Below are 27,776 nucleotides of genomic sequence, written 5' to 3' on the forward strand. Positions count from 1 at the left end.
AATAATCAAATAATATCACAAAGAAAGGGAATTTAATTCTTTATAGCTATGCATTAAATACCACTGAAATATTGTAAAAAACATGCACAGTCTTGGGAAAACGTTATTAGCACATTTGGGGGTGAATGAAAACGCTTGTCTTGGGGGATGTGAAAAAATGGTAGACATGGATATTTACCAGAAAAGACACGATGACTGCAATGCGTGATTTTTATTTTCTTATAGTGGACGAACTGCATGGTCAATTTGCTACAGACTGATGTTCATGTGGCTGGAATATTGTAAGGTGCTGCTTTCTTAAGTAATGAAAACCTTAAGAGTATTATGAAAAAAAAATTTATTCAAAGCAAAACAAATGCAGTAAGTAGCTGTTGCCAAAATTACAGAATATTAAAACGACTAACTGTACAATGAAAAGTTTAACGCATAGCATACTACGAAATAAGAAAATGTATATACAAGAACATTAATACAACAAGTCATATAAATTTCTCTAATAACAAAACATATTGCTCCCAAAACATCTCATGAAAAATTAAATACAACAAGGGATCAGAAGTTACCAAATCCAACTCATACCAATTGCAAATGTGTTAATCTCTCATTATCCAACTTTATGATCACACAGAATCACACTGATTATATTAGACAAGACTAACATGAGAAAATACACATACGTTGTTTATACAGTTTTCAAAATGTTACCCTGGCTGTATTCTTCTTTTGACACATTCACTGTATCAATATAAAAACTAGATGTTAATCTTACAGCATTCATCTTACTTATTTTCCACACTTTATGTTGTTGCTCAACTTGTGTAACAAACATATCCTAACTGGTACAACTTTAATGAAACAAACTTGAATGAGCTTACAACTTCTGAAACAGCACATTTTTGGAATACACAAAACACCAAAATACAGGAAGTGTATTACACAAGTGACATTACAGCAATACTTCCACTCTCTATACATCTATAATAATTACTGTATACCCCAGAAAAGTATCTATTCACATGTTTTGATGGTATTATTTTGTACTTCCTTCTAATGTGATTTGGTGAAGTCCTGATATATGTATTATATAACTCCCACTTTCACGTGTTAAGAATAATTCTATACATTTCACTTTGCCTTCTAAGTCAAAATACAATTTATTTTTACTACTACATGTAAGAGAAACTGGTTATTCCATTTGACAATTCATAATAATACAAATTGTAAATTTATATATATTTGTTTAAAACCTACAATTATCATTCTTTATTAAGTGATTAACAGTACACATAAGTGAAGAAATATAAAGTTCGATTCAAATTCACTAACTATGCATATTCATGAGATGTTTTACAAAAGTAAGAAAATTACTTGAACCTTGAATACTTTCTTCCTTATCCAGACAAATGATTGGTTTTAAAATATCCAATCAGTCTTATATTTGGAAAATTCAACCAAATTATAGATACATGTTTTGCTTAAACAGTTTTTTCATCATACATTTGGATCTCATTCAAATAAAGTGCTTATAAAACTTAAAATAAAAGAAAAATAGAAGAAAATACAATTTTTGTAAAATTAGAATATCAAAACCATAATTTTTTAAAACTTGTAAACTTCATAAAGAGTACACCCACATGAAACTTTAAACTGGTTTAAGTTTGTATTATTTTGTATGCTGTGTTTTGATTTAAAGCCTGCTCTTCAAATAAACTGTTCCAATGTATTTCACACCAACAGCTCAGTCATTAACAAAAACATTTCACATCGTAAAGTGTGTGATTAGCAAACTTTCTGTCATAAAGAATTAGGGACAATGTTTTGTAACTATAAGCTTACAGCTAGAATCATAGTAGAAAAAAACACTTCAGTCTCAAGAAAAGCACCAATAAAAACTACCAAACTATTCCTGATTCAGGAAACTGGCATTACCAAAATTGTGAACTGTTATCTCTCTTATACAGGATTTTTAATATTACAGATCATATATTTTTATAAACCTTCCTACTCTGTCATATGTTTGTGACCCAACAGTAACCACACACTACACACACACACACACAACAGAAAACTGAAACTGAAAACATCAAAATATCATAGTACTAAAAACTTTATACCATTATTAACTGACACCTAATTATTTAATGGAATACAAATAATATTTAGCACCATATGTTTCATCTTCAAATATCATATGGAACTTGATGGGTTATGCTTAACCATACAACGAACTGAAAATCAAAGAGTGTGCGACACACCAGGAACTAGGTGACTTGCCCAAAAACACAAAATAATCTCATTTAAAAAAAAAATATACTTTACATTCCTTTTATAATTTTCACAAAATCAAGTTAATAAGCCTGTCTTAATGTGTTCCTGTGAATTATTTAAGCATTTAAAAATTGTCTTTTTCAATCCCCCAAACTAAAATACCTGCAATGTGAGTTTCTGAAAACTGTTTGAAGTTATTTAAGTAAAGATAAAAATTAAAAAGGTTCATATGGGCAAGCCAAACAAAGTAACTCATTGTATCTTTATCCACAATTCCTAAATATGAATGATCAAAACACAATTATCTTTAGTCTAATAACTCAAAAAAACAAACAAAAACATAACATTCAACTTTCATGATTTCATACAGTAAAATGCATTTCATTCTAACAATAGCTACAGTAAAATGTTAAACTGTTAGTTTATTAAAAGTTCTGTAGAAAATTTGACTCGTACAAAATGAACATTCAGTGTTGTTATATATAATCCAATAAAATGCCATGCTAATATTGTGTTTTAAATTCTGCTCACTGCTCCAGTAGTACACAGTGCAGTATTTATTACACACAGAAGCAGTTGCTTAAGTTATTACTCAGTCTATTAAAGACCATCAATACCTACAAAATCTACCATTTTATATGTATATGTAAAAACATTTTATCAAATCATAAAAGTCCTTGGAATGCAGACCATTTATATAAAGTGAAAACTACATGGAACATTTGCTAGGATGTTCTTTTTACAGGTCTAAAACTTGACTTGTACAATTTACCAGTTCTAGCTAGAGTTAATGAAGAACATAAAGATGTATTAAAGTTTCACCATTTGAGAAATTCTTTAGTTGAAAGACATTTACTTATTCCTCAGAAGAAACTGGGTACATCTACATCACAGCTAAAAAAATATCAAACTAAAAAAACGTTTTACAGTTTATTTACACACACACACTCATGCACATACACATTTCACTTGTTTATTTCAAATGCTAGCAAAAACAGTGGAGAGAACAAAAGCTTTATGTAGGTTTGATAAACACAAAAATAATATACAACTCAAAATATATATATGTTTAAAAATGAAAAACTTGGAAGAGATTTGCTCACATACAATTCACCAATAGACAAAAATTTCATTGACCATCATTTAAAATTAAAAGGATAAAATTATCAAACTAAGTAAGACCACTAAATTTTTAGAGAAACATACAAAAAAACAAATGGTTATACTTTTACATACTACACATATATTTTAATAATTTGATCTTAAGTAAACTGAATCTACATATACTGAAATCCCATAACAGTTGGTTAGTAATAGTTCATACTTCATCTTCCCATACTGTTAAAAAAGTTTTATAATAAATTTCAAACTACTATATAACAAAATAAGCAACATTAATAAATTTGTTACAATAATAATATTAATAAAAACACAGCCAAAATGACAGCCCCAGTTTCTTTGGGCTCTAAAACTAGCTGAACAGTTTTACAGCTATAATTATGTATCAGTGCTAGTAATAACATTTGAACAACCTCTACAAACAACTATACTTTGCAAAACAACAATTAATGATAGAATTTCCCACACCATAGTATGGATAAGCAGCCATTTTGGGAAGATGTAGAAGTTCTTTTTCATTTCCTTTAGCTATTTTAATATTTACATTTTCTCAATCAAATCCCACCACTTCATATCTTGATATTCTAGCAACTGCACTGATGGCTAAACAAAATATACTTTCCAAAATTTCTAAAGCTTCAGATCTCACATGCTTAGTCATTTGTTATTAATACTGTTAACTTAACCCCTACAGAGAAATTTCTAATACTGTTATTGATCTCATTTTATAATTTTAAATTTCAACAGTATTACTCCATCAAAATTAAGTTTCAATGAAAAAAACTACCCTAAAAGCCATTTAATATAGCCTTTAATTAAAGAAAAAAAAAGTCCACAATTTTAATCCTTCAAAAAAAGGGGAGGAAAGCATTAAGTTTGTTTTTTTTGTTTTCTTTTAAAATTTTTCCTGTTTTTGAAAATAAAATTCTGGTGAACGTTTGGTAAATAACTTGTTAATTTAAAAATTTATAAAAAAAAATAAAAGTGGAAACAAGTTCAGTACTGTGAAAACACTGTCTTCAAATATTCAGAATAAAGTGAATAATACAAGCAAAAACTAAATAAAACCCTAAAACAAAGGTCTACTAGCTTCTATTGAAGTACTTTTTTATGGATATCAAAGACTAGTTCAACACAACAAACCTGATTAGTAAGGATATTAACATATTATGTAACTAGAAATCAGCTGAGAGACACTGGGTAAATTAATTGCTAGTTTTTAAATTGGGAAAAATGAGGAATTCTTCTGTTGAAAACTACTACGAGTGATTATAAGACAATCATATGATAGGAAAACCTCTCTTCCATATTTTAGTAAAGAACTCTAGAGGTGTATATAATAAAATGCATTAAATAAGTAATGTTACATTTCATATGATTCATAACTATTTATGCACTAAAAATAGGTTTCTCCCAATTTCATTCAGTAGTTTTGTTATAATGACAGTAGAATCATAAGGTTTTTACTCATTGGCTACTTAAACAGAAAATTTATACACAAATAACAGCTTTTCCACTAAATATGGAAACAAGTAATTGAAATAGTTTAATTTGTCAAAACTGCACAGAAAACATACTTTTAATGATTATTAGCTGACACCAAAAATCCATTATTATGACTGCAAATGAAATAGTAGCTCTGTTTAGAGGAAGGAAATGCTTTTTCAAAATGGTCTAAAAATTACCGTGTGAAAACAAATTATAAAATTGACTTAATTTCTATTTTCTGTATTTGTATGTAGTTTTGTTTAGAATATCAGAAAGTGTTCCATATTGTGGCCAAGTAATAAATAATACCTGACTATAATGCATAACTACTACTTTTACAACACCTTCGTGGTAATAAAAAAACAAAAACTTCTATACAACACAATCATGTGATGTGCAAAAAGAAATTTCTGAAAACTGATATGGTACTATTTTCAATTTATTTTGCCATTGAAACATGGAAGACAACCTGAGTGTTCTCAGATGGTAATTAAAAATGATGCAAAGCTCAGTAGCTTTCTGTGTAGCTGACATTAACACAACACTATTTTGGTTAAAGTGCTTCCCAGGATCTGGTGTGTTTTGATACAAAAATTTCAGTTGTTAGTAATACCACAACTTCAATTTTGATTGCTTTAAATGATCTCCTGCCTTATACTTAGAGTTTTCATACTGGAATCCATGCACTCACCTATCAGAAACCTTGCTCTTGTTTTTAACTGTCACCCACAAAAAACCCGAGGTTTTCAAATACACCAGCAGTGGATAAAAAAGCCAACTGTGACACATAGGTGAAACCACCAGGCAGTTTAAAAGAAACATCAAACATCTACAATATCATTGTCTATATTAAAATTATGATTTTCTGATGAACTTTTAGAATTATGTTCAGTTTGAAACTTGTCCTTCACCACACTGCTGCTCCCTAACTGTAGTTTTGTTTTTTCTGTTGTTTCAGTACTGCCTGTAGATGAAAAGCGAGACCTCTTTGTTGGACCCAAGTTTGGAAGCAGACTAGAAGGTGCTTTGCTGATGAGGTCAACTGATCCACTGTTACCCAGGTACATTGACCGCTCTCGAGATGTTGTGTCTTTAGAAACAGAAAATGATGGTTTCAGCAAACTTTGAGATGAAATGGCTAAGGTACCAAGGTTCAAACATGTGAGATAACAATCACCAATTAAATGGCATTTACAACAAAAGTCACTTGAATCGTATTGGTTAATTTTACACTGATACAGCCTCCTACAACAGTGCAGGAATGTTTCATCTTAAAAAAAATGCAGTGCAAATGGTAAAGTATGCTGTAAAAAGTCAATGAAACAACAATTAGCTCTCACTATTACAGTAGAAAGCTCTTTCTTTTGGTTACATGTTTTTTTAAAATGGCTATTCGTTTCTCTCGACTTCATACCACTCATGTTGAATCACTCCTAAAATAATATCAGAAACCTTGAACTGGCCTTCTTTCATTATCTTAAGAGATCCAGTGCAACTATCAAAACTATCTCAAAATCAGATCACGCCTAGAAACAAACCATTACGACACTCACTGCAAATCGTCTCGAGCCTTAGTTTATTAAATTAACATTGTTTTATATTCAAACAATTAGTTGCATTTGGAATGTGTGATTCTTGAATGTACAATACCTTTATTGCACACAGAACTTTCTGCTGTGGAATGGAATACAACATCAGGTGTGTGCACCTCAACATCTTGAGCTTCTTCTTCACCAACGGTGTACTCACCTTTAGCATAAGAAAGATCTGTTACACAGAGAATACTAATGAAATCAGGCCTTGATGTTTCATTATAACAGTGATTTATTGAAAAAGGTTTACTGAACTACTCAAAAAACAAAACCATTGATTACAAAAATTATTCCTCAGAAAAACTGATCATCTGAAATAAGTGACAATTTTATTATCAACTGGAATGATTCATTACTCATAAAATTTATATAAATATGAGACTTTTTAACTAAATCATACTAATTTTCTAAGTTTATATTCATCTAAATCCAACACAGAACAGAATTATATCTAACAATCTGATAAAACATGAAAATTATGAGGTTATTTTATATATTAAAAACACAAAAACAAACAAGTTGGATAGATGTTTTCACAATTATTTCAAAGAATTAACACAAGAAAAATGTCTACAAAACCCAACCTGAAAACCTTCCATCCAATGTACTGAGCATGGATTTGGGTCGAGGCTTAGGAGCTATAGGAGGTGGAGGACGTTGTTTTAATCCTGGGCTTAGATTACTGTCACCAGTTACGGGAGAACTACCTGATAGTTGTCATGAGAAAAATAATGATTAATTGTGCATTAAACAAATGCCTGGTGGAAGCTGTTTCACATACAATAACTTTTATAATTTTAACCATTTGACTGAATGGAGAAATCTTTATATCTGAAAATGACCAAGTTGTTTTGGAAAAAGCTTGGCAAAATTGTTCATTAAGTTTCCACAACTAACTCTTTAAAGATGTGAATAAACAGCATAAATTAAAAAAGAAAATGCCATGACTAAAACTGAACTTGTGTCATTGAATAGCCTTTTAAACTGAAACTTCATTTATTTTGAAGAATAAATCTACTGTTTTAGATCTCACTGAGGATGTAGTGTATATTTTACAATAAGAACCAATACTTATAGATGAAAGTTCTCCGATAAAAATAATTAAGCACATCCAGTTACATACAACTTAATCTTCAAATATATTTTACAGATATTTGAATGTTTTAAAATACAAAATATTTGATGTAAAATGTAAAACTCAAGTTTTGCACATTTTCCTTTTTTTTTTTTCCTTTTTCAGATTCAGTATCTTAGGATAAAAAAAAAAAAGATAACTACAAAAATGCTTTTCTAAAAATATCCCTGGAAAAATAGTATGTTTAAGTATGTAACTGTTTACTTCAAAAATGAGTTCTCATGATTATGAGCCTCCTGCATCTTTTAATAACCTGTATATTTTCTCAATAATATTTCCATAACATGATACATATAACAGTTTTAACTTTGCTACACAAGTTATACACTATAAGGAATACTTCCGTACAATCTTCAAACCTCAATATCTGAAAATAAAGAAAACTTAATTTCTTTTAAAATTAATACCTTCTTTTTAATATGAACTTAAAATATTTATTAACAAATTAATGTACTTCCTGAATTAAGTATTCAATCAATCATGTATGATCATAACATTTAACTGTCAGAAAAAAAATTCAAGTTGATTCGTATATAACTATATAACAGTATTTGAGAAGTCATACAGCTCACATGATCTATCCAGTCCATTATATTGAAGTAAACCATGTTCAATCAAGAAATAGTAAGGATGTTTAGTACCATTAGAGCAAAACTAACTGGACTGTCCAAGAACTAAGTATACTTACTGTCAGGATAAAACTAGTTGCACAGTGTAAGAACTACAAAGTATGCTTAGTACTGTCAGAACAAAACTAGCTGGACAGTGTAATAATTTTGTAAATACAAGATGCTATTAACCCTATAACCTCTGATACCATTTCTAAATTCCTTTTTGCATTGTTACTGCATTACATTAAAAATATAATTCAACCATTTTATTATTAATGTATTTTGATGCAATTATTATCATCTAATACACCCACACAAGTTTTATATTACCTATGATTTATTCCTTTACTTGGAAAGGAAAGATCTAAAACAGCAATTAAAACTGTAGTTTTGTCATCTTGTGATATATTTAGTTACAATTCTCAACTTTTTAGAGCTCTTATACAAAAAGTTGCAAATAGATAATACAAACTGTTATTTCAGACAATTCAAGTCTGCCACCTACATATATTTTATTATCATCTTGAGACTTTCCAAGAATTTCTCCCTATAGGAAACCATTGTAAAGGTTTCCTCAGTTTAAGATATGACACATTCACTTGTAAAGTCAGAGCATGGTTGCTAAGGAACAGTTTTAAGTTGAATGGCATGCTTGTAGCTAATAGGAAGAGCATATTTTGCTCTTGAATTTCAATACTGAAATGGTAAAGGTACTTTTATGGTTTCATTTTCAAATGGGATAAAATGAATCTAAACCCACTGTTCTCTAAAGGGGTACTTAATGCGTAACAAGTTTCTTGCCTTATCAATATTAAGTTTGTAGTATTTAATTTAATAGTATTTAAGTGTTGCTTTTACATTTTAATTAATTATGTACTATTTGTGTTTTAAAATGCATATTTAGAAAGATTTATTGATTTTTATAAGTTTAACCTGCCACTTGGATTGTGAAAGCTTATAAACAAGTGGGTGTGTAAGTTCCACCTTGTTTTGCAGAGCCTCTGTGCAAAGTTTGACTTAAGTAACTTCATAATGCTGTGCAGACATCAGCTGATATATTGTTACAAATAGAAAAATGAGAATTTAAAATTAAAAATAAACTAAAAATGAAATAAAGAGACACAAAATTACACAAAACAAAGAATACTATTTAGAGAATTCCCACAGAGTTGAAAGATACACACACATACATTACCATGTTAAGTTTTAACATTTCATTGCATAATATGCTGATGATAGTAGTTAGTGATATAGTAGAGAAAATGGGAAATAAAATATAAATACTTCACAAAAAAATTGATATTTATTTATGAGGTTCTATAGATTATGCAAATAAAATGTGAAAACCAAGATTAAAATTAGTATGTTTATACTAAAAACAAAAATCATCTTGCAGGTGAACTATTCAGAGTGCAAAATGTAAACAACATTAAATATTTTTATTTATAAAAAATCAAAATTAAATAGTTTATTTTTTCCAAAATTAAATACTTTTAGGAACACTTTTCTCAAATTTTAAACAACTTCATCCACTGGCTTTATTTCTATAATGAAATATGATGAGAGAGATGTCACACCTTCTCTCAGAGCATGGATGGACACCACAAGGTTAAAGAAACTTAAAATCGAAGATTCAAAAGGGAAGACTTAGAACCAATGCCTTGCACTGTGCATCATATGGTAAAATAATACAACTAAGCAAGTATCCCTAAATAAAAGCAGTTTATAATAAAATACATGCATTACAATTTGATGATAAAAAAAAACACTTTAGTGCACTATTCCCAGGATAACAAGTATTAATATTATGATGTAAAAACACCAGAAATTAGTAGGAATAATCCAGATCAAAGAATGTGGAAGTGAGCCTCACCTGGAGTGTTGATCGCAGATGGTGAACTGTTTGGTCGTGAATCAACAGCACTTGGGCTGCTAATGGTTCCAGGCGAAGTAGCTTCTCCCTTTTCTTTAGGAAATGCTTCTGTTGGGGATTTCAGAGACTCTGCTAAACCTGTGGGTTTAAGCTTCACAGCATGAAGAAGACTGGGAGAGTGGTCTAAGCTTTCAGTGCTTGTTTTATCATCTACTACCTGGTAGAAGGTAATGAAATGAAAATAATTTTACAAATTTCTATATCTACCTTCTTTTAATGATAAGCTTTTCCAGAAAAATTCCTTCATCTTCAATACTGACCTAAGAGTTGAATTGAAAATGTCCTTACTGTTATAGAGAGCTTTTACTGGATTAAATATCTGTTTGATCTAATTACTTAATTTTTAATCCTGTTACCTGTAAGCATATTCTATTTACACCTTCTTTTTAGTCTTAGGACTACTGAAAACGCAAAGAATAGTTATACTTTGCACAAGGCATAAACCAGAATTGGTACATTATCAAATGAAAAAGTATAACAGTCAATACTATATGCATAAAATAATTCCCAATTTTCTTTATTATATACTGTTAGTGGAACTAAACAGTCAGAATAGAAAAAAAAACCCAACAAACTATCAATTACAATCTTAATGTTTCAGATTCCTATGAGAAGTTACTTACATTTTTACCAAGCCCAGATGACCTTTTTTCCTGCCGAGCCTTCATTTCAGCTAAAATGCTGGATCCTGGTCCCCTGGGGGTCAGTCCCAACCCAAACTTTTCAGCTACTGAAATCCGGCTAGTACCTTCCTCTTGTGCTTGATTGCGTGCATTTGCTACAATTTCTTGAATTATGTCTTGAAAATAATTTTAACTATATTATAGCTACATTTTTTTACATTTTGTAAATGATACATTTTTTGTCTGTTAATTAGTCAAGTCATAAAATCAAAGTTTTCTAAGGTAAGTAATAACACTGATATCACAGTTCAACAGACTAACAAAGCCTTCTTTCAAAATTAAAATAAATCATTCCATTAACCAGAATTACACTAGATAAGTTACTATAGCATTATATTTAAACTAAAATTAAACTAACATTGAAATCTTTGTTGTCCTACAGCTGTTTCTCAGATTCAACACTAATGCAAGCATATAAATCAAACTTTCCTAAAAAACAGCTCCCTTTAAGATGTAGCATTAACTCAGCTTTTTTAAAGAGCAGCTTGGTTAAATCATTGATTTTTTCCCATGTTTATTCAAAGTCAACAGCCAATGAAGTATATTTTTAAGGACCATCTACACGTACACTGCAAGAATAATAAACTTATGTCCAGTGCATGCTTACATGGTTTATATTCCAAACAAATAATTAATAACTTAAAAAAAAAAAAGAAGAAGAAAGGTCTGATTGAGCACATTTGATTTTAACGATGACGACAAAGGATTAATCTAGCAGAAAACTTTCAATTTGGCTTTCAAACACTTCTTAGTATAATAGTCAATTTTAGGTGTACATAAGCTAAGGATGATATAAAAAATAACTGAGTTTTATTGAAACCGAAAATCTGAAGTGTGTGCTCCAAAAATTATACAGAAAATAATTAATTGCCATTAAAAAACAAGTGAATGTAAACTAAAAGTGATAAAGAAATAAACTGAAAGCAATAAAAAACAGAAGTCAGAACACATTATGGAAAATTTTATAGAAATGAGTAAACCAGCAATATTAAAGATAATGTCACTGGCAACTAAGCACACTTGAGCTTACAAAGACACAACAATCAGACATGAATTGTAAAGGCTTTCTTGCAGAATCTCATAATTTTCATCAATTATGAACCATCAGTAGTTTTAAAAATTTCAGTTTTGCAACTTAAATATTGTGCTTATATAAGTCATTTTAAATTTTATTTTTATATTCTTCACTGACTAAAATTAGACATTGTAGAAAACATTTTGTCTTATAAAAACTCTATGGTGAAGAAGTAACTTGAACTTTTAGTGATAAAACAATTAAGAAGGTAGTTTTTCCTTTAATTTGTATGGTAAGAACAGTGAAATAAAGTAAACCAACAGGGGCTATAGACAGATGGGCAAAGTTATCATAGTGTCTGTTCATTCAAAGTTAACCACAAAGCTATACAATAGGTTATCTGTGCTCTGCCTACCATGGGTATTGAAACAAAGTTTCTAACACTAAGTCTGCAGATGTACCACTGAAGGAAGGGGGGCGACATTATGATATTGTTTAGCAATTTTGATCATTTTCTTTTTTATATGTAATGCCAAGCACTTCAAACTATGGTAAATTTGACCAGTTGTAAGAAATATTAAAATAAATCCAAGAAAATTTCAAAGTCACATCATTTGCATTCTTTTTTAAAAAATATAAAAATCAAACAAATTTTTCAGATTTGATAACAAGTTGCACTGTTTTTGTAGCAGCTTGTTTATAAAAATATATTTTTATATAAATTTGATAAATAACTACCTCCATTTTCTTGCTTTTCCTTTCTCTCAAAAAAAGAAGTTCGTTCACCTTCTGCTCCACTGGAGTAAGTATTTGTTTCTGCTATATTAGTGACCCTAGAGAGGATAACATTTGACTTGTGGGACATATCGTAAGATTTAGACTTGTGGACCTGGCTGGATTCTGTCGATATTCGACTAAACAGATTGCTTATACCCTTCATGAAGCTGCAAATCATACATGTTACATAAACCTTTGATCAAGTTCAGAGTATAATTAATACCTGTATCCTTTATAAGGCTAAAAAGTAAAAATAACATCAAAAATAAAGTAGTAATCATGTTCAAAATTACAATATGAAACATCCTGCTCAAGAAACTATAAAGTATAAAAACTACTGAACAGTGTGAATATAAAGTTTTACATGCATCTATTACACAGATGCAACATACCAGTACTGCATAAACTTTTCACAAATCTTCAAAACATTAATGCTACATAAGCTTCATGAACTTGTAAACTATTGTAACTGAATAAACTTTTTAAGAAGCTGCAAAATGTATACTTTCACAATATTGAAAAACAGAAAACACTGACAAGTTACTTTAATAAAAACCTGCATATATCTTATATGCCAAAGAATAAAAATACACTCTCTTTATTAAATTCAACATGTAAATACTTCATTCACCTGTGTAAGTCAAAGAAATGTTGCAGAGATAGATACAGTATTTGAAAAATAAGTTGCAAAGCTCACTACATTTGAGCAAAACAAGGGAACCAATTTTCTTGATGTAATTCTGATATATAATATTAGCATAATTTGTATCAACAATTATTACTGATGTGAATACTGTTTGCATTAAAAATGTCATGTAGAATTTAAAATATTGAAAACTTGTTTGTTTGGGAATCAAGAACATTGTTCCAAATAAAACCATCTGATTCCAGGTTTATTCCTTGCTATTTATAAATGTCTTTAAACATTTATGATTAACAGGGGGGAGGCACATTTATTTGAGGGCAGAAAATCCTGGTAAAGGTAAACAAAATTAATTTGTATTTGCTAGTATTACAAACCATAGCACACAAATTAATAGATCACACAATAGTACATTACTATGAATCCTGCTCACACTGGGCTGGAAAGCACAAAATGTAAGTTTGACAGGCAAGAACCCACTCATGGTGCTAGCCCAGAATAACTATTTAATATACAAGGTTAGGATTGACATTCTTCATTGAACTGCTAACAATCACCTGTACTAAATATTTGCAGAATTTATTTTTTTATTTTTATCTAGACCTAAATCTGTTTGTTGATTGAGGCTTATAACATTACCATATGTCAGTAATTTGATTTTTAATTGTTTTCATAAAACGTACATTACAGGTTTTCATGATATCTGGAAAATTTCAAATAAAAAACTACAGAAAACACAAGCTAGATAAATTACAATTTATAAACAATATATTACTTTAAAACTTTAAATTTCATTTTTAATTAAATAATATTGAAGTTTTATATCTACCCTCACTAGAAAAACATTTTAAAGTGATGTTTAAACTGATCTGTCAAAATGTCTGAAAGCAAAAGTTAAAGAAAAAGCCTGCAGCAGTTATTTGAAAAACTTTTAAAAATCTGCTTTAATATTTGCAAAAACTAATATTTCATGAAGACGTCTTCAGAATAATGTTTAACACTCCTATGAAAAGACGTTTCTAGTCCTGATTTCTCCAAGCCCGTTCTCCTGGCTGTGGTTTCGCTAGATAGTAGATAGGGACAGTGGGAATCTCGTTAATCCATTCATTAATGGATTTAAATGGCAATTTCATTTAAATACAAAATTATTAGCCTAATATTAATAACCTTTCAAGTTGCTCTGGGGCCTATTAGGCCCCACTTTTCGTAGGAGTGTTAAATGATTTATTTTTAGACAAAGCATAACCTCTCAGAATGTTGTTTTTTTTTCCCCCCCAAGTACAAACTTTTAGCTCATAGCTTTATCATCTATTGACAGATTTGAGATCTTATAATAGTTTTGGACTCAGGAGGTCAAACCTTTTTGACTGATGTATTTTATCATACCCAAAGTCTCAGATTAATTTGCTGTAGTCCTGTCTAAGAGAATTTCACATGCCACAGCTTTTGAGGATTCACTCTTGTTCATTTTTAGAAGCAATAATAACAAATACTTTACAGTAAGATGATAATCATGACAAGTACTTAATTTTATCTTCTTTGTATTAACATGATGTATTGTTATAACTCAAAAAGTTTTCCTACCCTTTCTTCTCAGTCTCTTTCTGTTGTGATTTTCCTTGAACAGAGCGAGAACCACTCCCATTGGATGCAGAATCACTTACATTAGCACTTCCACTAGCTGTGGTGCTGTTGCTGTATGTTCTAGATCTACATGGATAACAAACTGTTTTTAAATGATATTATTTTGAAAAAGGAAAAAAATTTAACTCAAATTTAAAACAGTTTTGTAGGATCACGATATTTCAGATGGTCATTTAAATATTATACATAAATTTCAATTAATACTGATTTAACCCTACAATAAGTTAAAACATTTCATGTAGAATTATGTTGTATTTGTAACTGAGTGATAGAATTGGTTATATTAAAATACTGTAAAAGAACATTTAACTTTCATCTCCTAATCACAATTAAGAAAAGTACTAAAACACAAGTTTGGTTACTTTTTCTTAGCAAGAATTTTACCTTGGTTCATCAGAGTCAGGTGACAAAGCTGGTGTGGATGTGGAGTTTGGATGACGACGAAAGAAAACTTCTAGCCCCTCGCCAAGATTGTGGATGTCGTCATGCGTTTCCAATGGCTGTATTGCTGGACGAGTAGGAGCTCTCGTTTTAGGTCGTTTAGGTCTAGCTTTTCCCAGGTGTTCTAGTTTGTCTGAGCTTGGTGATAAACTTGGGAGTTTTTCTTAAAGCACATAGATAAAATTATTATAAAACAGAAAACTAATTTTTTTTTTAAAATTAACACTACAATACTTGAACTCATCTGGTCTTTGTCCTCATTATTTTCTGGGTTATGACATATGGGTTTTGTGATTTCATGTTACTTGTCAGAATATAATTTTACCCAGAATCTGTAAAGCTTTCCCATATAATTTTCCAACTAAAAGTAAATAACATATACTAAATACATGTATTATACAACAACAACAACAAAAACACAAAATATAACCCTGATATTGTATTATACACATTAAAATGTGCTGAACTAGTTAAGGTTTATAAAATGTACTTTTCTTTTATACTTCTATTAATTAAAACTTGACAATTATACTTTCTTCTGTTATTATAAAAAACATTTATTTCTACAACACTTAATTATTTAAATAAAAATAATAATTATTATCAATTTATCATCCTTTCCGTTGTAATTCCTAGTAATAGTTGTAACTGTTGCACAATCACAACTTACTCAATTACTGTTAGTTTTGCTTTCTCACCCCTATCAATTTAAAGCACCACCAAAAACCTAAGAAATATTTATCAAAATTAATCTTAAGTTTTATATTACATGCTTAAATATTAGTTTCATCCATACTGTTAGCTTGATTTGTATCAACAGTTATTAATAATGCGTATAGTAATAATGCGTTTGTTTCATAACAAACTGGTTGAGGAACAGCTGGCATTCTCTTCACTTGTGCTTTAAAACTGCTGTTTAAAATTTTAAAAGTAATAAAGAACAAATGTATACACATCTTTAACTGCTGACAAAAGTAACCACATCAAGTGATAGCATTTCTGAACAGTAATTAAACTAGACTTTTAGACAAGTGGTAAGAAAAGTTTATAACAGCAAAAACATGTGAAAACTGTAGTTTAGGAATTGGACACATTATTGGCTCCAGGAGCACCTTATTATTCTCTGCTATTGGTCAAATATTTAGGCGTGAATGTCTGCATACACATACATAATGTATATATTCGATAAAGACAAAAAGCAATAATAGTATCTTTCAATTTTTGTAAAGCACTTGATGAAGCTTTTTCTAATGAATAAAAGCAAGTTGAAACAAGACTACAAGTGGAAAAATTGAGGAATGAAATTGAAACTTTAGAAGTTAGTGAAAAATCAATAGTAAAAAATCCCTGGAAAGTGGTTCAATACTGTGCAATATACTTAATGAAAGAACCACATAAATGAGTTTTTAAAGCATGGATAAAATATTGGAAAAACTTGGTTAGAATGCAAAAGAGAACTGAAGGAAAAAAAGAAACAAAAAAAGTATCATTTATAGAACAATTAAACAAAGATAGAAAAGATCCAGAGAGTATGAGTAAAACATAGAAAAGCATTACTACAAACAGAAGGATCTGAAGAGGCTTGTAATAAGAAAGTATTTAATATTATTATTCACAAAAATGACCACGAAATAACATATACTAAAACAAAACTAGATGGAATTGAGGTGATACTGCTATGGCAGATAAGTATATTCAAAGTCACTACAAGATACATGGTCAAAAAATAAAAGATTTACACAGAAAAACTTTAATATGACAGAAGACATTCAAGATGTAGGAAGAGAAAAACCTTACAAAACAGTTTTATTTCAAAAAAATATATTTTATATAAAAAGGACCAATATTTTTTGAAAATAAGAAAAAGAAATATGATTATTTATAAAAGGATTAACAAATATTCCTAAAAATAAATATAATAAAATGCAACTGGCAGAAGCTACCTATGAATTTTTTTCAGAAATTAGAACTTAAAGAACATTTCTATGATGTTTCAAGTAAAGCAGAATCCCTAGTAAAATTGGATTTTAACCCTGTAAAAAGGGATAAATCTTGAATTACTGATTACTTACTGAAAGTCTAATTATATTTTGTTACTGGAAAGTAGGAAGTAAAAGCATAATTGATTTAATATTCTAATTGAAATAAAAATTATAAATATGAAAAATATTTTATAAGCTTAAACAAATTTATTTTTATCCTTTGGCAGAATGTTTAGGTAGCGTATTCATGATGAATAAACTGGAATGGATGGCTACTGCCTGTTGTAAAAACAAACACAAGCATATAGAGCCAGGTTTCAAAAGACAGGAGACATTTTAAACTTCATTCTTTAGATGTGTTTTTACAACAGGTAGTCTCTCGCTATTCCAGTTTACTCATTATATGATTTTAATTAAAAAACTATACCTTAAAGACATTTATACATTCTCTAACATTATATCTTGAAAAGTAGCTTTTGAAGTCAAGTTGAATGTGAACTAAGTATTGTCACAAGAATTCAAAAATAACAAAGAAAAGAAAAAAAAAAAAAGAGGTCAACTATTATGGTTTTTTAATATTATGTCTACTGGAGGAAACATGTATGTGTTTTGATAACAACACTTTTAATAAACTCAGTGGAACCTAAAAATCAAGTTACGTAACTTTGTGTTGCATTTCTCCCAGAACAAAAAAATAAAAGACGCATCATTATAATAATAAATCATAAACTCAGTTTCAAGATATTGCTACATATGGCTTATTTCCAATAACTGTACAATGCCTAACAGAGAAGTATTGATTATACATTATACTAATGTACAGAATTTGGACACTGTACACAGTGGTTCTCTTTAAAAGAAAGACATTCTGAAAAAGTAAGATTAATCACACTTTATAAGAACAACATTCCAGGTTCTATGCTTGAATTTCTCCAAAAACTATTTTATCCTTTGTCACCCGTGCTCAATCTGATGACCATAATTACAAATTATTTTCCAATAGTGCAATTTCTTTAACTTTTTATATATTCACTCCATTGTACATGGATGTGAGCTTCAAAGACCACTCTTAAACAGACTAAATGCAAAAACACCATTGCAACATAAAAACATAGGTGAGAGTTAAAAGACAGCTGTAAGTTTGCAAGTTCTTGTAACTTGTAACCTTCAAATCTTTATTCAATACCTTATTGGTACCAAGATGTATTTATGAACAAGCATGTGGCTCTGACCTGGGCTGGAGTATTTCCAGCATATAAATATCCTTCTTTGACATATTTCCCCAGCCATACTATTTATACACATTGCAATGCTCATTGGCTTATTATATAAACCACAATCACACACACACACATATATTGAGCATGCTTTATATGGTCTAATAATAACTTGCTACTGCATTAGCAATTATTTAAATGATGTGATTAACCATCTGTAATAACATTCTGGTTAATTTAATTACATAATACTACATTAATTAAATTAACTACAATGTTAACATTGAAGTGATTCAGGCTTCCTATACACAGTCAGAAAAGCTTTAAATTCAATAACGGGTTCCAAATATAAATTAGAGCATAGAAAAATAAATATAAAAACATAATCAATACACTTTTTTTTGGTGTGGCAGTGACAGAAAGGATCTAATTGAAATCATAGTTTCCTTCCAATTTTATTTCAATCAATCATACATGCCAATGAAATATGACTGTATAAAATAAAATTGTTATAAATTGTACACTTCCAACCATTCTTCAAAGTTTCTCTAAATAACATTTCAAATGACATTAAGATACAGTGAATGGCAGTAAGAAATGAATAATATTGCAAGTTTATACTGCAAAGTAAAATTTACAGTACTCCAACAAAAATCTCATTGCTCTCAAAATTTACTAAATTACTTGCATTTTACTAGGTTATTCATAGAGGAAGCTAAGTTTACTACTGTGTGCCATTGTTCCTACACTTCACTCTTTCTCAGTAGTCATTGGTTGCTAGAATTATCCGAATCTGTGTTTATAACACTTCATTTTCCTAACACTATATACCAATAATCATGCCCACATATCCACTACTATCCTGCGAGAAAATCTTCAGTTATCCTACAATACAAGTTTTTATGTAATCTGTTTCAAATGCTTTATGATTTAATGATAAAAGGCACTATGGCCAATTTTTTTTAAATGGATTTATCCTCCAGATTATCACAAATACCTCTGCAGGGTTAACAACTAAGCATAATTAAAGGTTTAAATTCTGCAGAATGTGTGTTTTGCGGATGGGACCACTGCCCTGTAAAAACAATATACTGATATATTTAAAACCCAGCATTGCTCCTGGCATATTCAAACAATTTCATTATATATAGTTTTATTTCATAACAAATAAACACCGATATAAAAATACCACAAAGATGCTTATATCTTTTATGTTGAATGTACAAAATGGAGTCTACACCACCACATCACCCAGCACAATTGGTCACCTGTATACATCTAGACTAATGCTCAACTTTGAGCTTGAAAGTGGATGAATCATTAATAATCACTGATGTTTCTTGCACAGCATGCTGTGTGGCACGTAAAATATTCAAGTAGACCCAAGTATTTCTGAAAACTAGTAGTGTGTACCTTAATCTTTCATAAATGATAATTAAGAATAAATTCATGTAGCAAATGGAAACTTAGTTTTATTTTATGTGACATTTTGAGCAGATGCCCATTGTCAGGCATTGAAGACTTTTAAAATGGAATTAGGCTACAAAATAATCATTAAAAGATGAAATAAAGATTCTTATTACACATGTTCAAAGTAGAGCCTGGTGATAAAAATGCTGATAAAACATTGTTGAACTTATTACATAAATGTTATTAAACTTAACAAAAACACTGAAAAAAAGTAATCAAATCTCTCAGTAGGGCTTAGTTGATTTAACTGATCACAACCTATTTGTACTCTTTTAAAGAGCCTTTAGGTTTAATACTTCTAACTTTCAGTATAATGTATACATCTTCACTAAATCTGGAAGTCTTTCAGTTGATAAGTCTTTCATTATATAAAAAAATAATTTTCTTGAAGTATATTTAATAAAATAAAATACAGATTTGTATATGAATATATCAAGTGTTTTGAATAATCTTTATGCAAAGTAATATTTTTGTTAATATTAAAAATACTTTTCATCTCAAAAATCTCAAATTTTCTTTGTGTAATCCCCTAAAACCTCCTAAATGCATTTCAAATGTTTTTTTAGTAAAACTTTATAGTTTATTTTCTCTAACCTATTTCAAAACAATCAGTTTGACTGACCTCATACCAACCAAAACAGCAAATCTACATTAGCTTTTTTCTTTCTAGAATGACTTCAAATTGTAACATGAAACTATCAGGTTATCCCATAAGTAATGTTTGAATATTTAACACAGAAGGTACATCATCATTTCTGTCTTTGTAGAAGGCTTTAATGACTGAAATATGTTGTAAGATGTGTATAAAAAATGTTCAGACAAATAAAAGAAACTAACCTAAGTCAACTTTTTCAGATCATTAATCAAATAAACCCTTATGAAGATTAATGCGTCTGAGGAGCACATTAGGCGTATAATGCTTTATGAGTTTAAAAAAGGCAATAATGCAGCAGAAACTACACAAAACATTCAAGGTGTTTATAGTATGGAGTCTCTCAATGAAAGAAAATGTCAAAGGTGGTTTCAGAAGTTTAGATCAGGTGATAACAGCTTAAGTTATGCACCATGTTCAGGTTGTCCTGTTGAGTGTAATGATGACTTTCTGCTGGCTGTGCTTGATAAAGACTGTGCTGTAACAGTTAAAGAACAAGCACAGAAGCTTAATTCAACCCATTCCACAGTTCACCACCATCTGCAACAGCTTGGAAACATGTCAAAACTTGGAAAATGAGTCCCCCATGATTTGACAAAAGCCAACTTTAGAGCAAGAGTAGATGTTTGCACTTCTCTACACTCTCGTGAATGTAACTTATCTTTTATGGACAGGTTAGTGACTGGAAATGAAAAATAGATATATTATAAAAATGTTAAGCACTGTAGACAATGGCTCAGTGTAGGTAAACTGGTTAAAGCACAACCCAAAATGGACCTCTACCCTAGGAAAGTCTTGTTAAGCATTTGGTGGATATTGGTGGTGTGATCCACTTTGAGTTGCTGCTATTCAATGTAACGATTACATCAGACTTCTATTGTCAACAGTTAGAGCACTTAAATGTTGCACTGAAAGAAAAGAGGCCTGATTTGATCAATCATAAAGGTGTTCTGTTACACCAGGATAATGCACAGGTCCATACAACAAGGATCACATCCAGATTGAGAAAAACTTCCAAATCCTCCTTATTCTCCAGATTGTGGCTCATCTGATTATCATCTATTCCAAAGTTTGCAGAACTATCTTAATGGAAAAGAACTTGAAACACATGAAGATGTCAAAACTACCCTCTCTACATTCTTTTCCTCCAAACCCCATTAATTTTATAAAAGTAGCATTCAGAAGCTTGTGAATCATTGGCAGGAAGTAATTAATAATGATGGAACATGTGTTATTGATTAAGTAACACTAAAAGCATTTGAAATCCTTTCTCTTTTTCTGAAGCTAAAATAAGACATTACTTAAGGGATGACCCAATACATTTATTTATCCTAAATATTTCTCAGTTTGGAACAGTATACATCTATTTGTAATTAAATTTTATTGTTTTATTGCCCTCTAAACAGTGTCTAACTACTAATTGTACCATTATAATTTGTAAGTCACTTGGGAAACATGCAGCTCATGGTACTCTAATGAATTACATTACCTATAAGCTTTTTTGTGTGCACCTTGTGAAACATTTTTACTATAATTATTTAGTGTACCTAATCTTAACAAACCTAATTTTACATTTTAATTTTATAATTATGCATACAAAATAAACATGGAAAACAAATATTAAATACTTAACTAATATTTTTTCTCACTGTTAACTGTCAACGAGAGTTAACCCTAATTTTTTTATAATAATGATAGTAATGTACTTGATATTTATTTAATTAAATAATGCACCAAACAATAAGACAAATAATATGCAAAAAGTTAACAAATTGTCTTGCCTCTCAAAATTTTTTATGACTTTATAACTATGCAACAAAAATCATTACAAATTCATTCAAACTAGTCATTAACTTCCTCATAGGAACAATGTTCGTACTGTGAGTAAAACTGACATTGAACTGTTCAGAACGTAACATTATACAATATGCCACTTGATAGATAAAAAGTAAGTTTTTACTGTATATATGTAATATATAATTAAATGTCAAGAGAACTATTAACAAATTATGAAAGAGAAAATGTGACACATAGGTGTAGCAGGAGAGTTCTGATTTTTAATTCCATAGTTCTGTAACAAAATAAAATTGAAGACTATAAAATCATGCTGAGAGAAAATGTATTACATGTGCTGCACAAGGAAAAATTCGAGATTTTTTAAAAATATTATATTTTAGAATTAAAATGTCAAATATATATATATATATACACACACTATTAAAATACAATTATTAGCTAAACTTTTATCTTATTAAAATTAGCATAATCTAAAAAAGTAGTCTAATAAAATTATGAATTAAGATGCATTCCTCGTGTTATGCAGAGTGAAGGATACCCATGGAGAAAGGGTTAAAAGACTAAAATTGGGTTTAAAACTATAAACAAAAGAAAAAGTAAACACAAATTTGAAAAATACTAATCCAGGAAAATACTTAAGGGAAAGAAAAGTTTTCTTTGAAGAGGGTAATCTAACCAGGAGTAAGAGATAAGGTAAATGCATCCAAATAAAATGTTTAAGGGATTAAAATAAGAGAAAAAGTTGATATAGTTTTATAATTATGTGAAAATAAATTTTCCATTTATAATATAAGGAGACTTGGTGTTAAGCTGGAAGACAGCACAGTGTTCAAGGCTTTTCTTGTTAACTTGTTGAGTGGTGCATTTCTCATGACTGAGAACACCAACTCAGAGGCTCCATTCTGGTCAGGCAAGTTAAGGTGCCTAGAAATTAGGTGGTTAGTTGAGTCTTTTTTTTTACCTATCTAAGGTTTTCAAGAAAATTATCATCCAGTCTAATTTTCTAATGTATAGTTTGTGACACCTGCTACACTGGATGCAGTAAATGGCATTCTGACATGCAGGTGTAATGTTCCTTAATGTGAAGAGTGCAACTAAAGCTAGTTATTGTGGTGCTGTTTGAAATGTGCCAACAGGTATAACAAATTTTTCTGGTACAATGATGAGTTCTGACAATGAGGGAAAACTTTTCTTTACCTTCATGTGGATTAAGCAGTCTGAGGTTGGGATTATATCTATAAGAAACTATGGGAGGCATTGTAAATATTTTGGAAGTGATGGGATCAGTTGTCAGTAACTTAATTTTTTTTGTATGATACTGGTTGTGAATCTGTAGATGCAGATGGCATGAAGAATAACAAGGGGGTATCTATCATGATGGCTTTTTTTTTTCTCATTAGATTGGTAGGAAATGGCATTAGATACCTTGTGCAGATGGTTAGATTTTTTGTTTTTTTTTATGACACTGACCATGTATTTACATTGTTGGAAAAATCCTGCCATCTCAGTAGTTTAGAGTTGGTCTTGGTCCTCTTATAAGTGACTCAATCTCATAAGCTGTCCTTTAAGAGTAGAAGCCTTGGTTTTGTAAGGATGAAAACAGTCTAGGTAAGAATGACTATTAGGGTCTTTTTAGTGTACTGTTGTTTTAAAATAACAGGATAAAATGTTGATCTTGATGCCCAGGCACTAGTATCAGATTTGATAAACATGCTTAAGAACTTGATGGAGTTGTGGACAAAGTGAACTTCTCTAAATGAGATTTGGTACATGTAACAATAACCAAGATATCTTCAATGTAATGGAGAAAGATTAGGAAAAATAGCATCATAAGTACCACAGAGACATCCTTGAGGTAGCCAACCAACATATTAGTGAAGGAAGAATCCATTTCTGTATCTACAAAAATATTAGCAAGCTAATGATAGAAATGACCATTTGATTTTAAGGCATTCATTGTGAGAACTAATTTTGTAATTTGAAAGAAAGATTCAATGGTGGGAAGTTTAGTATCTCATTTGTTCAAAAAATGTTTTAGAACTAGCATGGCACCATTTTGAGGAATAACAGTTTTACAGGAGCTGTATATTCATAATAAAAATGTGATTTACAGGTTTTGTGTGATAAAAGGCTTTAAGATGATTTACAACATAAATGGTATCTTTAACACAGGAGGGGAGAAACAATCAGGATAAAATTTAGGTAATTAGATAATTATTGAGTGTAGTAATTACAAGCCAAAATTATGGGACAGCCAGAATAACCAAGTTTGTGAATCTTGAGCATTAATTAGAAAATTCCTGATCAACAGATTGGCAGCCAATATCATACAAATCAATTTTCAATTATGGATGACTGACCTCACCACTGCCAAAATATTTACTATATTTACAATTTCTTATGGACAATCTTAATCTGAAAGACTACTTGATGCACCCATAGCTATAGAACAATGCCCCCTCTAATGGAACTCATTTCTGTACTATAAAAATTTGTTACATCTCTCCATACATTTCAAACAACAGTACAATAATTTTCTCTAGTTACACTTTCCACATCAGGAGATATTACAACAACATATCAGAATGCATTCTTTAGTGTATCTAATGCAGCAGGTGTCACTGGAGATACAGCCTACAGATTGCATGTTTTGTTTTTTTTGTGAACACTTTAAATTTGTAAGAGAAGGCTCTACTGACCTCTCAGTTTCTAGACACCTTAATTCTCTTGACCAAAATTGTACCTCCAACTTGGTAGTCTCAGTCATGAGAAATGCTCCAATTAACAAATTAACATGCAAAATGTTTTAAACATTGTACACCTTCTAACTTAACACTAAATCTCCTTATGGTACAAACAAAAAAATTACTTTTAAATAATTATAAACCTTCATCAGCCCTTTGTCTATTTTCAGTCCTTAAACCTTTTCTTTAGCTGTATTTATTTCACCTCTTACTCTCAGTTAAATCTTTCTTTTTAACTTTACCTATGCAAAATTTTTTTCTTTCCATAATTATTCATCTGGATTATTTTATTTTACTAGGCTATTATTTGATTATTTTGCAAATTTATGTTTATTATTTTTCTAGGTTTATATTTCTAAGATCAATTTTAGTTGCTCTAATTACTTTTTTCCATATTCTTTCTAAATATAAGAATATTTATGTAATACATTCAATGTTTCTATCAGTAATTTTGTCACCATGATCTACACTGAATGCATGTAACTATACCCATTGCACTATTTTACCTTTTAACAATTATTCCCGAGCATAATTGTATTGTAACACAATCTTTATTGCTGGACAGAGGGTACCTGCTCAAAACATAGCACAAAATAAAACTAAGATAAAGTTTTTATTTAGACATGTTAATTTATGCCATTTATCCATTTTTTCTTGTCATGCCTTGTAGAATAACACTCATTCCAACATGTTTATCTTAAATGTGATAAGGACATTGCACTTTGACTATAGTTCATAAGTAATTACATGAAAAAATAAAGTTCAGTGACTTGCAGACTTTGGTCATACAATATTAAAAGAAGAAAAAGCATGTATAACTACATTACCAGAGTCAGAATAAAACAGTCAGGTGTAAAACCACAACAAAAATGTTTATACAACAGAAAGAAAATGCTACCAGTAACTTTGTCTGTTTCAGTATTTCTATTCTCACTAGCTGAAGATTAGAATATTAATATGGATATTTTTCACCAAATTGTTTGATAAAACTTTTACATGAAAACTGCTCACCACACACAAAAGGCATTGTATTCAGTTTAACACTTAAAAGAAAAAATTCCTCAGCAGCTTCTTGTAATTATTCTTCAATTTTACAAAGGTATCTTTAATGTCACAAAAATTTAAAAGAGGTAAATATTTCAAGATGCTGGTATGAAATTTATGCATTTTCAAGAGTTTTAATAAAGGCAATTATCTGTAAATCAAAAACATTTATATTGTTAATCCTAAATAATATGTAAAGTTAGTGGGAGCTATATGTGTTAGTTATCTCTAATTTTGAGGCAACAGACTAAAGAGAATGCAATTAGCCAACAACAACCAACTTATGAGCTACTCTGACCAAATATTGAGATATGACCATCACTCCTATAATGCTCCTACAGACCAGAAGGGTGAGGCATATTTTTTTTGGAGAGATAGTAATGTGATACAAACCAGATAAACAAATTGAAAAAGCTAACAACTGGTCCAATGTATAAAATATGTTTCATTTTTATAATTAGGGCAAGTGGTAAAGTGACTATTAGGTAACAAGACAGACTAAACACTAACAAATTTTCCATGTGTAATTTTGGTTTAGTCATATTAATGTTCAAATAGGTTGATTAGTCATTATTGGATAATAAGGAACACTATTTGTAATTAAAAAATTCAATTTCAAAAGTGGAAAACTAAAACAGCACGATCAAACATTAGAAGTTTTAAAAATTTTGCTCATCACTGGGAAAACATTTTTGTTTGATTAATATAATAAATTATTAACTTACAATTATATTACAATGTAATCCATTCTGTAAGACTTAACTGTTTAGGGAATGGTCACCTCTTTTAAACATGTGATAACAACTAAAGTCAATTAATATTTCTGAAAGCTGTTATATTTCTCTCCTGAAGGTAAATTTGTAGTTAAATGTATCTAAAATTAACTACTATGATATTAAAATCCAAATATACAAGGGAACATTACATTTCTTTCTTTCAAAGAGGCAAACAGTGAATGTTTTTACACACAAGAACATTAGAAAAGATAAAGAATTTTGCAAATTTCTTCAGTTGATAGGATTTATCAAACAAGACTGTTGGATCAATGTCTTAAAGTCACATCTCCATTGTAAAATAACATAGGGTTTCTTTGATAAAACTCACTAGGAATGCAGCCAACTCGCATTTAATTTGCATTCTTTCTGCTTGTTTCCCAATAATTGTTTTCACTAAAAAACAAAAACACTTTTCATTTTCAATATAAAGACAGGAGTGTCCATCTAGCAATGACTATTACAATAGCACCCCTCTTTAAAATTACCAGAAATATTTTATTTAAAATTTAAGAAACTACTAATAATTAGATATAATCAAAATTAAACTTTTATTTTCAAATGAAATTGTATTCTGCAGCTGGTAGTTGACATTTCAAGTACTGGTGAATTTCAAAATATTAACACCCATAAATAAAAAAAACAAACAGATTAATACTTTTATCACAGAAAGAAATTAAATGAAAACTGGAATGAAACTGAAGATATTAATAGCTTTATGAAGCACATCATCACCATGCATTACCCA

The 27,776-nt window shown here is 29.7% G+C and overlaps 1 protein-coding gene across 1 annotated transcript in view; it reads right to left on the bottom strand.

Annotated features, from left to right (window-relative positions):
• Positions 1-320: 320 nt before the first annotated feature.
• LOC143247864 (F-actin-uncapping protein LRRC16A-like) overlaps positions 321-27,776 on the bottom strand; it is an 89,892-nt gene continuing 62,436 nt past the window's right edge. Inside the window, 8 exon segments of the mRNA XM_076496422.1 lie at positions 321-5,965; positions 6,526-6,624; positions 7,052-7,174; positions 10,087-10,303; positions 10,770-10,945; positions 12,583-12,788; positions 14,849-14,974; positions 15,293-15,512. Coding sequence (XP_076352537.1) covers positions 5,697-5,965; positions 6,526-6,624; positions 7,052-7,174; positions 10,087-10,303; positions 10,770-10,945; positions 12,583-12,788; positions 14,849-14,974; positions 15,293-15,512 — 1,436 coding nt within the window. The 3' untranslated portion in view covers positions 321-5,696.

The sequence above is a fragment of the Tachypleus tridentatus genome, chromosome 1 (assembly GCF_004210375.1).
Source record: "Tachypleus tridentatus isolate NWPU-2018 chromosome 1, ASM421037v1, whole genome shotgun sequence".
In the NCBI taxonomy this organism is placed as follows: Eukaryota; Metazoa; Arthropoda; class Merostomata; order Xiphosura; family Limulidae; genus Tachypleus; species Tachypleus tridentatus.